The sequence below is a fragment of the Ranitomeya imitator genome, chromosome 3, assembly GCF_032444005.1.
Source record: "Ranitomeya imitator isolate aRanImi1 chromosome 3, aRanImi1.pri, whole genome shotgun sequence".
Classification (NCBI taxonomy): Eukaryota; Metazoa; Chordata; class Amphibia; order Anura; family Dendrobatidae; genus Ranitomeya; species Ranitomeya imitator.
In genome coordinates this window covers 308,035,948-308,052,718 of record NC_091284.1, presented here as the reverse complement: position 1 = coordinate 308,052,718, position 16,771 = coordinate 308,035,948, and the positions used below count along the sequence as shown (strand labels likewise).

Here is a 16,771-nt window from a genome sequence, read left to right as displayed (position 1 = left end):
CAGGAGGGGCTACACAGTATTCTAGGAAAAAGATGCAGAAATGACACTGATGCTTTGTCACGAGATAGATAACATCAGTTGTGAGGGCGGCACTACAGAATCCTAACAACTAACGCTATCTACATGACAAAGTAACAGCGTCCTTTCCTGTATTCACTGTACTTTTTGGTGGATGATATCCTTAGAACTCCCTGAGAAGTCCCAAGGATATCAGAATTTCCAATCAGACTTTGTCTAAAGGTACCGTCACACATAGCGACGCTGCAGCGATACCGACAACGTTCCGGATCGCTGCAGCGTCGCTGTTTGGTCGCTGGAGAGCTGTCACACAGACAGCTCTCCAGCGACCAACGATCCCGAGGTCCCCGGTAACCAGGGTAAACATCGGGTAACTAAGCGCAGGGCCGCGCTTAGTAACCCGATGTTTACCCTGGTTACCATCCTAAAAAGTAAAAAAACAAACGCTACATACTTCCCTTCTGCTGTCTGTCCTCGGCGCTCTGCTTCTCTGGTCTGGCTGTGAGCGCCGGGCAGCCAGAAAGCAGAGCGGTGACGTCACCGCTCTGCTTTCCGGCTGACCGACGCTCACAGCCAGAGCAGGAGGAGTGCAGAGCACAGCGCTGGAGGACAGACGGCTGTAGGTAAGTATGTAGTGTTTGTTTTTTTACTTTTAGGATGGTAACCAGGGTAAACATCTGGTTACTAAGCGCGGCCCTGCGCTTAGTTACCCGATGTTTACCCTGGTTACCAGCAAATACATCGCTGAATCGGTGTCACACACGCCGATTCAGCGATGTCTACGGGGAGTCCAGCGACGAAATAAAGTTCTGGACTTTCTTCCCCGACCAGCGATCTCCCAGCAGGGGCCTGATCGCTGCTGCCTGTCACACTGGACGATATCGCTAGCGAGGACGCTGTAACGTCACGGATCGCTAGCGATATCGTCTAGTGTGACAGTACCTTAAGTTCTGCTTCAGGAGCTTTTCTCATTATATACTTTCATATTCTTATAGATTACAACTTGAGCCAAAAGTATTGTCTTCCATTTAGCAGATGTGTGTCTACATACAGTTTATTTAATTGTATTGGAATACACAGCACAATGCACTTTTCTATACAAAATGCCGCTTCAAAAACATGTATAACATGAGATATACTGTTCTGTGCAAAAGTCTTAAGCAGGTGTGCAAAGCTGCTGCAAAGTAAAAATGCTTTAAAAGACAAAAGTCTTAACAGTTTATTGTTATCATTTAACAAATGGCAAAGTGAATGAGCAAAAGAGAAATCTAAATAACATTAATATTTGCTGTGACCACCCTTTACCTTTGAAACAGCATCAGTTCTTCCAGGTATACTTGCACAAAGTCAGGGATTTTGTAGGATTATTGTCAGGTGTATAACTAACCAATTATACCAAATGGATGATAATGATCATCATATTATTGTGTAGGTTGTAACACAGTCATTAAAGGGGTTGTCCCCTTTTTGGTTTATCTTTGTAGTTGTCAGAGAGGAAGAAGACTAGAACTCTTGTGCCACCTATTGGAAGTAGCAATCCTAACAGTCAATGTCGACCCTTTAACAAGCCTTGTCATATGACTCAGGAAAAAAGCTAAACCAGAATCTCAATTTGCAGACACTGTTTCGGGGTAATGCCCCTCGTCAGTGCAAAGTGGAGATCTGGCTTGGCTGAGTGAGAGGCGTCTGACCGGGATCCAAGAAGTATCCTTTCTCCTTGCGGAGAGTGACATGTTAAGCATGTGGAGGTGAGGAGACTTAAAGACACAATGCTCCTCCTCAACTGTGTTTCGGGGTACTGCAAATTGAGATTCTGGTTTGGCTTTTATCCTAAGTCATGTGACAAGGCTCGTTAAAGGGGCAACATTGGCTGTTATGATTGCTACTTCCAATAGGTGGCACTAGAGTTCTAGTCCTCTTCCTCTCTGAAGAGACAATTTGCATATTTCCCAGAGGAGGATTGTGGCTTTAAGTCTCCTCATCTCAACATGCTTAACATGTCAATATCTGTAAGGAGAAATGTTACTTCTTGGATCCCTCTTCCTGGAAAAAAAATGAGGGAAAAAGCCATACGTTTGGCATGGAAACAAGGCTGACTGACTCAACTATACACGATTAAATAGGAACTAACGCATTGAAAAATGTCAGCAGGTGCTCTGGACTGAGGAGTCAAAATTTGTCGGATTTGAGGCAGTTTAGCTTGACAAAGAGATTGGAAGCCCTACAATAGCGGATGTTTGCAAGGTACAGTGAAATGGTTCTCTGCAACTTGGGGGCTGCATGTTAGCAAATATAGTGGTGGTTTGTCCTCGATGTTGAGACATACAGGCAGATACGTAATTCAAGAACTATCTTAATAATAATAAAAAATGTTATTTATATAGCGCCAACATATTCCGCAGCACTTTACAATTAAGCGGGGACATGTACAGACAATAAATTCAGTACAAGTTAAGACAATTTAAACAGTGACATTAGGAGTGAGGTCCCTGTTCACAAGCTTACAATATACAAGGAAATGGGGGGGACACAATAGGTGAAAAGTGCTTGTTATTTCAGGTCTGGCAATTATAATAAATAGGGATTTTCATATAAAGCTGCATGATCCAGTCATCAGTGTGTGTTCAAGTGCAATAGTCAAGTATCAAGTGCAGCTATCGTGTGCATGGAGGGTGTGGAGACAGATGAATAGTAGGGTGCAGATTCAGAGTAATATTTGGAAGGAGGGAACAGGACAAAGTTAGTTTACTGAGTAGTTGATGTGGTAGGCTTGTTTGAAGAGATGGGTTTTTAAAGCGCGCTTGAATAGGTCGGGGCTAGGTATCAGTCTGATCGTCTGGGGAAGTGCATTCCATAGAGCTGGCACAGCACGAGAGAAGTCTTGGAGACGGAGATGCGAGGTTCCGATTACAGGGGATAATAGTCTTAGGACATTTGTAGAATGGAGGGCATGTGTAGGGCGATAGAAAGAGATGAGAGAGGAGATATAAGGCGGTGCAGAACTGTGGAGACCTTTGTGGGGGAGAGAGATGAGTTTATACTGGACCCTGTAGCGAATGGGTAGCCAGTGTAATGACAGGCACAAGATGGAGGCATCGGTGAAGCGGCTGGACAGAAATATGACCCTGGCTGCTGCACTCAAGATAGATTGGAGAGGAGAAAGTTTGGAAAGAGGGAGACCGATCAGAAGAGAGTTGCAGTAGTCCAGACGAGAATGAATAAGAGCGACAGTAAGAGTCATCGCAGTTTCAAAGGTGAGAAAAGGTTGGATTCTGGAGATGTTTTTAAGATGCAGGTGACAGGAGCGAGTGAGTGATCGGATATAGGGAGTAAAGAAAAGTTCGGTGTCGAATATGACCCCAAGACAGCGGCCATGCTGCTTGGGAATTATGGTTGAAGCCTCCAGGGAAACACAAGTACTTCAGTTTTGGAGAGATTTAGTTTCAGATAGAGGGAGGACATGATGTTAGAGACAGCAGACAGACAATCCTTGGTATTTTGAATTAGCGTAGGGGTGATGTCAGGGGAAGAAGTGTATAATTGGGTGTCGTCAGCATAGAGATGATACTGGAACACAAATCTGCTGATTGTTTGTCCAATAGGCGCAGTGTATAGAGAGAAAAGGAAGGGGTCTAGGACTGAGCTCTGCAGAACCCCGATAGTAAGGGGACGAGGAGAGGAAGCGGAGCCGGCAAAAGATACAGTGAAGGAGCGGTCAGAGAGGTAGGAGGAGAACCAGGAGAGGGCTGTGTCATTGAGGCCTATGCAGCGGAGCATAGTGAGAAGGAGCTGGTGATCCACAGTATCAAATGCGGCAGATAGATCCTGGAGAATCAGCAGAGAGCAATGACCTTTGGATTTAGCTGTTATTAGATCATTAGAGTCTTTAGTGAGGGCAGTTTCAGTGGAGTGTAAAGAGCGGAAACCAGATTGTAAGGGGTCAAGAAGAGAGTTATCCGAGAGAGAGCGGATTAGACGGGAGTGGACCAAGCGTTCCAGGAGTTTAGAGAAGAAGGAAAGGTTAGAGACAGGTCTGTAGTTAGCAGTGCAGTTCTGGTCCAGGGATGGGTTTTTAAGTAAAGGGGTAATGATGGCATGTTTAAATGAGGAGGGAAAGATACCAGAAGAAAGAGAGAGGTTAAATATTTTAGTCAGGTGAGTGGTGACCACTGGTGAGAGAGACTGCAGGAGAGGTGAAGGAATGGGGTCGCTGTTGCAGGTTGTAGGCCGAGCAGAAGTGAGGAGCTTGGAAACTTCTTCTGAAACAGGCTCAAAGATGTCTAGTGAGCTTGAGGTGCGGCAGGGAAGGGGATCCAGGCACTGAGTAGATTGGGCTGAGATATCCTGATGGATGTGGTTTATTTTTTCTAGGAAATAAGTGGCCAGATCCTCACCACGGAGATTGGTGATGGGGGCCTGTACTTTAGGTTTCAGGAGGGAGTTTAAGGTTTCAAAAAGTCATTTTGGGTTGTTGGATAGTGAGGTGATGAGGGTGTTGAAGTAGGATTGTTTGGCCAGAGAAAGGGCAGAGTTATAGGTTTTGAGCATGAACTTATAGTGGATGAAGTCTTCTGCTAAGAGAGATTTTCTCCACTGCCGCTCTGCACACCTTGAGCAACGCTGAAGAAAGCGTGTTTGCATAGTGTGGCAGGGCTGCCATTGTCTGTGTCGGGTTTTTCTGCGCGTAGAAGGTGCTGCTTCATCTAGGACAGTCTTCAGTGTAATATTGAAGTGTGACAAGTCTGGACAGGAGAGGGAGGAGATGGGGGCTAAAGATGAGTGGAGGTTGTCCAATAAGCTGCTGGGTATTAATGGTAAGTGTATTACGATAAGTGTGGTAAGTGGGGGTGTCCTGGTTGAGGAGACAATTCTTGACAGAGAAGGAAAGAAGGTTGTGGTCCGAGAGCGGGAGAGGGGAGTTAGTAAAGTCGTGCAGTGATCCGGGATGGGAGAAAACCATTAGAGAGGAATTAGAGAGGATAAGATTGTGAATGTAAGTTAGTTTGTTATACACAGACCGTGCATTCCATAGAGCACAGTGGAAAGCGATAGAAGGCATGCACTGAATGTTAATAAGATTAGCAGGGTTTCTATATGCAGCTGGAGGAGAGTAATGCACAGTATGCTGGTGGAGGGAGGCCCAGGGTTGAGGGAGATGTCTCCTGCAACTAGTAGGAGAAAAAACAGAAAGAGCAGGTGGTGGGATGATTTGTATGAACGTTTTGAGTGCTGCATGGAGGTAGTGGCTGGTTTGGAGTGGGTAAGAAATGTCAGTAGGCCTCAGAGTTATACATGGGTGAGGGGAGAAGGGAGGGGTGGATATAGAGAGAGTAACCAGAATGTGTTAAAGGGTGGGCGAGTTGTGAGAAAGCAGAAGTGAAAACAAATAAGAAGCAGATTGATATGATCAATGCATAATGTAGTATGACTGACCAAGAAGCATGATTGTTAGAGAAACTTATGCACCTTACCTGTCTCCTGCCCAGTTCCAATTGCCATTGTCTAACTGCCAAGCACTTGATCCTGTTGCACTTAATATCTGTTGCACACGCGACCCCGCATGCGTGCTATCCCAGCCAGACTAAATATATATGAAATGACTGCTAGCATCAGAAACCAAATGGCCACAATCAGCAATTAACCAATTAGCATGAGGCCAGAGCAGGCGTTACTATGCAGGGTAAACAACCAATGCTGAACAAGGCCATAAAACAGTGGGGAAAAAGGAAGAAAAAAAAGATAGCTTTGAACACTTTAAATAAGAAACCAAAAACAGAGAAAGAAAAAAAAAAAGCAACACAGGAGCTCCATGAGCTTTTTTCTTCAGCATAAAGAAGAACAAAGAATCCTGGAAATAATGAAATGGCTCCATATGTTGTGAATTCTGTGGCTGAATTCACTCCTGTGGTCACAAGTGGTACTGCAGCTTCTGAGCTTCCTCCCTCAGGTGTTCTGGTGAGCTCGTTAACTGCTTCATTACTTAACTCCGCCTGATGCTGCTATCCTTGCTCCTTGTCAATGTTTCAGTGTTGGATCTGAGCTTCTCCTGATTGTTCCTGTGACCTGCTGCTCTGTATAGCTAAGTGCTTTTTGCTTTTTTGTTGCTTTTTTTCTGTCCAGCTTGTCTTTTGTTTTGCTGGAAGCTCTGAGACGCAAAGGGTGTACCGCCGTGCCGTTAGTTCGGCACGGTGGGTTTTTTTTTGCCCCCTTTGCGTGGTTTTGCTTTAGGGTTTTTTGTAGACTGCAAAGTTCGCTTTACTGTCCTCGCTCTGTCCTAGAATATCGGGCCCCACTTTGCTGAATCTATTTCATCCCTACGTTTTGTCTTTTCATCTTACTCACAGTCATTATATGTGGGGGGCTGCCTTTTCCTTTGGGGAATTTCTCTGGGGCAAGTCAGGCCTATTTTTCTATCTTCAGGCTAGCTAGTTTCTTAGGCTGTGCCGAGTTGCCTAGGTAGTTGTTAGGCGCAATCCACAGCCGCTTTTAGTTGTGTTTAGGATAGGATCAGGTGTGCAGTCTACAGAGTTTCCACGTCTCAGAGCTCGTTCTTGTATTTTTGTGTATTTGTCAGATCACTGTGTGCGCTCTGATCGCTAAGCACACTGTGTTTCTGGATTGCCTTCATAACACCTGTCATTAGCAAACATAACAGTACAAGGAGCCCAACTAATGATTCTCAATAGAGGGAAAGAAAAAGTTCTGACATCATTTTTTTTTTTTTTTTCTGCTCTGTGTTCACTTTTTTTTTTTTCCCCTAGACATTTGGGTGATTCTGGACACAGGTGTGGACATGGATATTCAGGGTCTGTGCTCTTCAATGGATAATCTCGTTATAAATGTACAAAAAATTCAAGATACTATTGATCAGAAATCTATGTTAGAACCAAGAATTCCTATTCCTGATTTGTTTTTTGGAGATAGAACTAAGTTTCTAAGTTTCAAAAATAATTGTAAGCTATTTCTGGCCTTGAAACCTCATTCTTCTGGTAATCCTATTCAACAGGTTTTGATTATTATTTCTTTTTTGCGCGGCGACCCTCAAGACTGGGCATTTTCTCTTGCGCCAGGAGGCCCTGCATTGAGTAGTGTCGATGCGTTTTTCCTGGCGCTCGGATTGCTGTACGATGAGCCTAATTCAGTGGATCAGGCTGAGAAAAATTTGCTGGCTTTGTGCCAGGGTCAGGATGATATAGAAGTATATTGTCAGAAATTTAGGAAATGGTCAGTACTCACTCAGTGGAATGAATCTGCGCTGGCAGCTTTGTTCAGAAAGGGTCTCTCTGAGGCTCTTAAGGATGTCATGGTGGGATTTCCTATGCCTGCTGGTTTGAATGAGTCTTTGTCTTTGGCCATTCAGATCGGTCGACGCTTGCGCGAGCGTAAATCTGTGCACCATTTGGCGGTACTGCCTGAGGTTAAACCTGAGCCTATGCAGTGCGATAGGACTATGACTAGAGTTGAACGGCAGGAATACAGACGTCTGAATGGTCTGTGTTCCTACTGTGGTGATTCCACTCATGCTATTTCTGATTGTCCTAAGCGCACTAAGCGGTCCGCTAGGTCTGCCGTCATTGGTACTGTACAGTCCAAATTCCTTCTGTCCATTACCTTGATATGCTCTTTGTCGTCGTTTTCTGTCATGGCGTTTGTGGATTCGGGCGCTGCCCTGAATCTGATGGATTTGGATTATGCTAAACGTTGTGGGTTTTTCTTGGAGCCTTTGCGGTGTCCTATTCCATTGAGAGGAATTGATGCTACACCTTTGGCCAAGAATAAACCTCAATACTGGGCCCAGCTGACCATGTGCATGGCTCCTGCACATCAGGAAGTTATTCGCTTTCTGGTGTTGCATAATCTGCATGATGTGGTCGTGTTGGGGTTGCCATGGCTACAAACCCATAATCCAGTATTGGATTGGAATTCCATGTCGGTATCCAGCTGGGGTTGTCAGGGGGTACATGGTGATGTTCCATTTTTGTCGATTTCGTCATCCACCCCTTCTGAGGTCCCAGAGTTCTTGTCTGATTATCAGGATGTATTTGAAGAGCCCAAGTCCGATGCTCTACCTCCGCATAGGGATTGTGATTGTGCTATCAATTTGATTCCTGGTAGTAAATTCCCTAAAGGTCGATTATTTAATTTATCCGTGCCCGAACACGCCGCTATGCGCAGTTATGTGAAGGAATCCCTGGAGAAGGGACATATTCGCCCATCGTCATCACCACTGGGAGCAGGGTTCTTCTTTGTAGCCAAGAAGGATGGTTCGCTGAGACCGTGTATTGATTACCGCCTTCTTAATAAGATCACTGTTAAATTTCAGTATCCCTTGCCATTGTTATCTGACTTGTTTGCTCGGATTAAGGGGGCTAGTTGGTTCACTAAGATAGATCTTCGTGGTGCGTATAATCTGGTGAGAATCAGGCAAGGAGATGAATGGAAAACTGCATTCAATACGCCCGAGGGTCATTTTGAGTATCTAGTGATGCCGTTCGGACTTGCCAATGCTCCATCTGTGTTTCAGTCTTTTATGCATGACATCTTCCGTGAGTATCTGGATAAATTCCTGATTGTTTACTTGGATGACATTTTGATCTTCTCAGATGATTGGGAGTCTCATGTGAAGCAGGTCAGAATGGTTTTTCAGGTCCTGCGTGCTAACTCTTTGTTTGTGAAGGGATCAAAGTGTCTTTTCGGTGTGCAGAAAGTTTCATTTTTGGGGTTCATCTTTACCCCTTCTACTATCGAGATGGATCCAGTTAAGGTCCAAGCCATCCAGGATAGGATTCAGCCGACATCTCTGAAAAGTCTGCAAAAGTTCCTGGGCTTTGCTAATTTTTATCGTCGCTTCATCTGTAATTTTTCTAGCATTGCCAAACCATTGACCGATTTGACCAAGAAGGGTGCTGATTTGGTTAATTGGTCTTCTGCTGCTGTGGAAGCTTTTCAGGAGTTGAAGCGTCGTTTTTGTTCTGCCCCTGTGTTGTGTCAGCCAGATGTTTCTCTTCCGTTCCAGGTCGAGGTTGATGCTTCTGAGATTGGAGCAGGGGCGGTTTTGTCACAGAGAGGTTCTGATTGCTCAGTGATGAAACCATGTGCTTTCTTTTCCAGGAAGTTTTCGCCCGCTGAGCGTAATTATGATGTGGGCAATCGAGAGTTGCTGGCCATGAAGTGGGCATTCGAGGAGTGGCGTCATTGGCTTGAAGGAGCTAAGCATCGCGTGGTGGTATTGACTGATCATAAGAACTTGACTTATCTCGAGTCTGCCAAGCGCTTGAATCCTAGACAGGCCCGTTGGTCGTTATTTTTTGCCCGCTTCGACTTTGTGATTTCGTACCTTCCGGGCTCTAAAAATGTGAAGGCGGATGCTCTGTCTAGGAGTTTTGTGCCCGACTCTCCGGGTTTATCTGAGCCAGCGGGTATCCTCAAGGAAGGAGTCATTGTGTCTGCCATCTCCCCTGATTTGCGGCGGGTGCTGCAAAAATTTCAGGCGAATAAACCTGATCGTTGTCCAGCAGAGAAACTGTTCGTCCCTGATAGGTGGACTAATAAACTTATCTCTGAACTTCATTGTTCGGTGTTGGCTGGTCATCCTGGAATCTTTGGTACCAGAGAGTTAGTGGCTAGATCCTTCTGGTGGCCATCTCTGTCACGGGATGTACGTACTTTTGTGCAGTCCTGTGGGATTTGTGCTAGGGCTAAGCCCTGCTGTTCTCGTGCCAGTGGGTTGCTTTTGCCCTTGCCGGTCCCAAAGAGGCCTTGGACACATATTTCGATGGATTTCATTTCTGACCTTCCCGTTTCTCAAAAGATGTCAGTCATTTGGGTGGTCTGTGATCGCTTTTCTAAAATGGTCCATCTGGTGCCCTTGGCTAAATTGCCTTCCTCCTCTGATTTGGTACCTTTGTTCTTTCAGCATGTGGTTCGGTTGCATGGCATTCCTGAGAATATTGTTTCTGACAGAGGTTACCAGTTTGTTTCAAGGTTTTGGCGAGCCTTTTGTGGTAGGATGGGCATTGACCTATCCTTTTCCTCGGCTTTCCATCCTCAGACTAATGGCCAGACCGAACGAACCAATCAGACCTTGGAAACATATCTGAGATGTTTTGTTTCTGCAGACCAGGATGATTGGGTGTCCTTTTTGCCGTTGGCTGAGTTCGCCCTTAATAATCGGGCCAGCTCGGCTACCTTGGTTTCTCCATTTTTTTGCAATTCTGGGTTCCATCCTCGTTTCTCTTCAGGACAGGTTGAGTCTTCGGACTGTCCTGGTGTGGATTCTGTGGTGGATAGGTTGCAGCAGATCTGGACTCAGGTAGTGGACAATTTGATCTTGTCCCAGGAGAAAGCTCAACTTTTCGCTAATCTTAGACGCCGTGTGGGTCCCCGACTTCGTGTTGGGGATCTGGTTTGGTTATCTTCTCGTCATATTCCTATGAAGGTTTCCTCTCCTAAATTTAAACCTCGTTTTATTGGTCCGTATAGGATTTCTGAGGTTCTCAATCCTGTGTCTTTTCGTTTGACCCTCCCAGACTCCTTTTCCATACATAATGTATTCCATAGGTCGTTGTTGCGGAGATACGTGGCACCTATGGTTCCATCTGTTGAGCCTCCTGCCCCGGTTTTGGTGGAGGGGGAATTGGAGTATATTGTGGAGAAGATTTTGGATTCTCGTGTTTCTAGACGGAAACTCCAGTATCTGGTTAAATGGAAGGGTTATGCTCAGGAAGATAATTCCTGGGTTTTTGCCTCTGATGTTCATGCTTCCGATCTTGTTCGTGCCTTTCATGCGGCTCATCCTGGTCGGCCTGGGGGCTCTGGTGAGGGTTCGGTGACCCCTCCTCAAGGGGGGGGTACTGTTGTGAATTCTGTGGCTGAATTCACTCCTGTGGTCACAAGTGGTACTGCAGCTTCTGAGCTTCCTCCCTCAGGTGTTCTGGTGAGCTCGTTAACTGCTTCATTACTTAACTCCGCCTGATGCTGCTATCCTTGCTCCTTGTCAATGTTTCAGTGTTGGATCTGAGCTTCTCCTGATTGTTCCTGTGACCTGCTGCTCTGTATAGCTAAGTGCTTTTTGCTTTTTTGTTGCTTTTTTTCTGTCCAGCTTGTCTTTTGTTTTGCTGGAAGCTCTGAGACGCAAAGGGTGTACCGCCGTGCCGTTAGTTCGGCACGGTGGGTTTTTTTTTGCCCCCTTTGCGTGGTTTTGCTTTAGGGTTTTTTGTAGACTGCAAAGTTCGCTTTACTGTCCTCGCTCTGTCCTAGAATATCGGGCCCCACTTTGCTGAATCTATTTCATCCCTACGTTTTGTCTTTTCATCTTACTCACAGTCATTATATGTGGGGGGCTGCCTTTTCCTTTGGGGAATTTCTCTGGGGCAAGTCAGGCCTATTTTTCTATCTTCAGGCTAGCTAGTTTCTTAGGCTGTGCCGAGTTGCCTAGGTAGTTGTTAGGCGCAATCCACAGCCGCTTTTAGTTGTGTTTAGGATAGGATCAGGTGTGCAGTCTACAGAGTTTCCACGTCTCAGAGCTCGTTCTTGTATTTTTGGGTATTTGTCAGATCACTGTGTGCGCTCTGATCGCTAAGCACACTGTGTTTCTGGATTGCCTTCATAACACCTGTCATTAGCAAACATAACATCCATAGTCATGATCTTAACATTATCGAATCTATGTAGGATCAAATTAAGAAACAGAAGGATTTGAGCAAATTTATGTCTTCAGATCTGTGGTTTGTTCTCCAAGATGTTTGATACAACCTCTCTGCAGAGTTTATTATAAAACTGTGCAAGTGTACCTAGAAGAATTGATGCATTGATGCTGTTTTGAAGACCAAATATTGACATTGTCAATTTAACATTCTGTTAAATAGGACCTGTAACTTAATCAAAAAAGACTGCCGACTTGTGAATGATACTGTCTGTGAGGGTGAAAATGCACCCTACCAGAGAAACCTTCAGAGAGACACTCAGATGTACTACAGGTAGAGATTTCACATATTCTGCTCCAAAAGCAATAAATGTGAATATCTCTGCAAAGGACAGACGCAGCGCAAAACGGAAACAAGTGGCAGGATCAGGGAAGCTCTTTTATCTATTTAGCCACATTTTTTGAGCAAATGACAGGTCATCTTAAATTGATAAAAAATAGCTTTTGCACAGTACTGTATGTTTTTTTCATAATTGCTCTCTATGGTGGATGGATTCTTAGTCATCTCCGCCGACTGGTCATTGTCTGAATTATGCCTCCTGACAATGGACGCAAACGCTGTGTGTCCCTAACCTAAAGGTACCTTCACACTAAACGACGCTGCAGCGATCCAGACAACGATCCGGATCGCTGCAGCGTCACTGTTTGGTCGCTGGAGAGCTGTCACACAGACAGCTCTCCAGCGACCAACGATGCCGGTAACCAGGGTAAACATCGGGTTACTAAGCGCAGGGCCGCGCTTAGTAACCCGATGTTTACCCTGGTTACCATCCTAAAAGTAAAAAAAACAAACGCTTCATACTTACCTTCCCCTGTCTGTCCCCGGCGCTGTGCTTCTCTGTACTGGCTGTTAGCACAGCGGCCGGAAAGCAGAGCGGTGACGTCACCGCTCTGCTTTCCGGCCGCTGTGCTCACAGTGAGTGCAGGGAAGCACAGAGCCGGGGACAGACGGCCGAAGGTAAGTATGAAGCGTTTGTTTTTTTTTACTTTTAGGATGGTATCCAGGGTAAACATCGGGTTACTAAGCGCGGCCCTGCGCTTAGTAACCCGATGTTTACCCTGGTTACCAGCGAAGACATCGCTGAATCGGTGTCACACACGCTGATTCAGCGATGTCAGCGGGAGATCCAGCGCCCAAATAAAGTGTTGGCCTTCTAGCCCCGACCAACGACATCACAGCAGGATCCTAATCGCTGCTGCGTGTCAAACTAAACGATATCGCTAGCCAGGATGCTGCAACGTCACGGATCGCTAGCGATATCGTTTAGTGTGAAGGTACCTTAAGACATCCTAGAGAAATGCCAGAAAATACATTATAAGTGCATTTAAGGTTATTTTTGCAAACTTCTGAACTGTCAGACTCCTTTAGCAAGAATAATTAGTGAGCTGTTTAGGTTTTCACTGACATGACATAGTGTTGCCTGAATGCTACAAGAGAAAATTTGTAGCTGAATGTACTTTAGCACTTCATAGAACTCAGTGGCCATACATAATGTGGAATAGTACAACTACTGAGCAAACCTATAGCAAGCTTAGATCGCTGCTGTCTGACTGGCATTACTCGCTGACGTGCCATCTAGCTGTTCCTTTCAAGGTACAAAGACAGAACAAAGTTCATTGTTACTCCAAATGTTTTCTGGCTTTCTGCAATGACGGCGTGTAGCACTCTCTGTCATTTACATGCATTTTCACAAGTCTACCGTGCATGAAGTCTTACATTCAGCCCTCCAAGTAGGTAGAGTGTTGGACCGATACCAAGGTAATACACGGATCGCAAGATCAATGCCACAATAAGAGGTCGAAGACCATAACGCTTTGTGAAAAGGGACATAACTGAGAAGCAAACCATGGTCCAGAAGAGAAGAGATATAAGTGGGGAATCCAATACTCCTAGGATATAAAACAAACATAGATTTACTTCATAAACAAAGACAGACAATAAAAACTAGTTTTCCATATTTCTTCAAACTGAGATATTACAATCATATGATCAAGAAATATGCAAACATTAACCACTTCATCCCCTTATTCCAAGAGCCATAACTTTATTATTTTTCCATCAATATCGCTGTATGAGGGCTTGGTTTTTGTGGAACGAGTTGTACTTTTGAATGTCGCCACCAATTTTACCATATAATGTACTAGAAAAAGGGGAAAATAATTCCAAGTTCACTGAAACTGCAAAAAAAGAGTGCAATTTCACAGTAGTTTTTGGGGTCTTTTATTTACCCTGTTCACTAAATCGTAAAACTGACCTCACAATATGAGTATGTAGATATGAAATGTATGGGTTTTTTTTTTTATTTAAGTGGTGAAAAAAAATTCGGAAATTTGTATGAAAACATTTTTTTTTGCTTCTGTCGCCATTTTCCGAGACCAGCAACATTTTCATTTTTGGGATATGGGGCTGGGTGACAGATTATTTTTTTGCGATCTGAGTGGTCATTTCTATTGATACCATTTTGGGGTATATACAATATTTTTATCGCCTCTTATTGCATTTTATTGCAACGTTGTGGCAGCCAAAAAACACGTAATTCTGGCATTTTGATTTTTTTCCCTTGCTGTTTACCGATCAGATGAATTTATTTTATATTTTCATAGATTGGACATTTCTAAAAGCAGCGATACCAAACATGTATTTTTAATTTCTTTTCATTGTTTTATTTTCAAACAGAGCAGAAAGGGGCGGATTTAAACTTTAGATTTTTTTTTTTTTACTTTTTTCATATTTTTAAAAACTTTTTAAAAAACTTTATACTGTATTTAAAAGTCCCCTTAGGAGTCTTGAAGCTGCAATAGTCCGATCGCTTGTGCTACACATACCAATGCTACAGCACTGCTATGTATAGCAGAAATCAGGATCTCCAGGGTTCACAGGGGGATCGTAATGAGCAGTCATAGGCAGACCCTCGGATGTCATGACAAACCATCATCCTGCGATCACGTTACGGGTGTGCAGATGGGAGCGTGGAATGATTTGCACCCCTGTCGGTGCGTGTTAAATCCCATTGTCAGAGATTAACAGTGCAATTTAACAGGTGCTCCGCTCACGGATGTTAAAGCACATGATGGCTGATTAAATCAGCTATCACATGTCAGGAAATATGCAGATTTAGCGTGCGTACCTGCATCAAAATCAGGGAAACAAAATATAACATAAATATGTCATATGTTGTGAAGGAGTTAAAAAAGCACTCCCATTTAAGTTTTTATCCTCTCAAAATATATTGTAATCGTCCCCTGTAATTACAATTGCTCATTTTACCTTTCTACCCAGCTAATTTTTCTTTTTTCTCTGCTCTATATAGAAACAGGAAGTCTCTTGTCCCTTCATTTATCATTCCCTCTTCCCCCTCCCAGGGACTTTTACAGGGACTTGTGACTCATACAGAGAAAATTGATCTCCTTTTTCTACAGAGAGCTTAGAGGGATTCATCTGGTCTGTTTTTTATCAAGTGATATCATAGCCCTAATGGAAAAGAGAAGAATTAGCTGGTTAGAAGAACAAAATAAGCAATTGGAAGTACACAGTGCCAAATAATATGATGACTGCAATATATTAAAAGGATAAAACTTTTGATGGGAGGAGTGCGTCTGAAATGCTTACAACCTTCATCGTAAGCAGAGACAAATATTAAATATTAAAGGTACTGTCCAGTGAAAAGAAGTTATCACCTATCCAGTGGATAGGTGAACTTTCTGACCGGTAGGTGTCCCACTGCTGGGACACGCACCAACTCGCAGATTGAGGAATTTGAATCTCAGATGGGTCACTTTTATCTCCATTACAAAATGGACTGGAATGAATGGATTGGTAAATGAAGCATGCGGGCTGCAACTCTATTTTTATGGGGATAAAATTTACCCATACTGCCATTCGGTGTGGGATCCAGCAGTCAGACTCCCACTGATCAACAAGTTATTACCTATCCTGTGGTAGGTGATAACTTGATTTCACTGGACAACCCTCTTTAATGCTAAAGCGTTGGTATCACTTTTCCTTTAAGATGAAGCATTCTCTAGAGTTCAGGCAGTAAGTTATCCACCCAATCTTGAGGAGAACTGCGTGCTTGTCCAATCAGAACCGCACATTTCTTCCTATGATCAATGCAGTGAGGGAACATGAAGCTAAACAATCAGTATGTAGCTTCCTATTAAAGCAGTTGCCCAGAGATCCAGGTGTACATGTATTCTCTATCTTCTAGATGTACAGACCACATTAGTCCTGTGACCTAGAAAACAACGCATAGGATGTCAGAGTCTCGTGCAATGATGTAATTTGCAATGCCTTGCCTACTATGAGAGGCTGACCTCAGAGGCCAAGAGAGCCCAAAGTCACAGTTCATCATGAGGTTGGAATAAGTGGAGTTTATCTTTTATTATTATCAAAGGGGAGATCATTAGTAGGCACAAAGGTAAACATTTTTATTGCGTGTGATCATTTAACCTCTTAGTGGAAAATTACGTACATGTAAGTCAATGCTGTGGTCACAGAGTGTGTGTGTGTGCGCGTGAGTGGGGGGGGGGGGAGTTGCTCAGAAGAGAAATACCAGCTTTGCCCAGTAGAGATGTTACCACTTATTTCTTCACCACTCTAGACCTCCATGAACTGTGCATCACCATCCAATCAGTACAGAGGTATATTAAGAAATGAATTGACGTACACCATGATAAGTGATACATGTATGATTACTGTGGGTCTTGCGGTACCACTGATCATGAGAAAAGAGATTCCAAAGTCCTCTGTGTAAATGGGAAAATAGTGAATATGTGCAACCACTGATCCATTCACAGGAGTGGTAGTAACACATGCATGTTAATGCTTCAGGAGACTTTGAGCCTTCTGTCTTAGTGACCAAGGGAGACTTGGCAGCCAGATGCCCAGAGATCATACATTTATCATCTATCCTTTAGATAGGTTATAACTAATGTATGGGAAGGCTTGCTGCTACCACAGCAGATTCTTTACCCCTCGCTGCATATGTATACTGTTGTGAGACAGAAAAAGCTTGACTTAGAAAATGCACTAATGAGTTTTATACACAC

At 44.0% G+C, this 16,771-nt stretch overlaps 1 protein-coding gene across 1 annotated transcript in view; it reads right to left on the bottom strand.

Moving 5' to 3' along the window:
- ITPR3 (inositol 1,4,5-trisphosphate receptor type 3) overlaps positions 1 to 16,771 on the bottom strand; it is a 544,758-nt gene that overhangs the window by 133,682 nt on the left and 394,305 nt on the right. Inside the window, exon 50 of the mRNA XM_069756594.1 lies at positions 13,440 to 13,612. Within this exon, the coding sequence (XP_069612695.1) occupies positions 13,440 to 13,612 (173 nt within the window). The remainder of the gene's footprint in view (positions 1 to 13,439; positions 13,613 to 16,771) is intronic.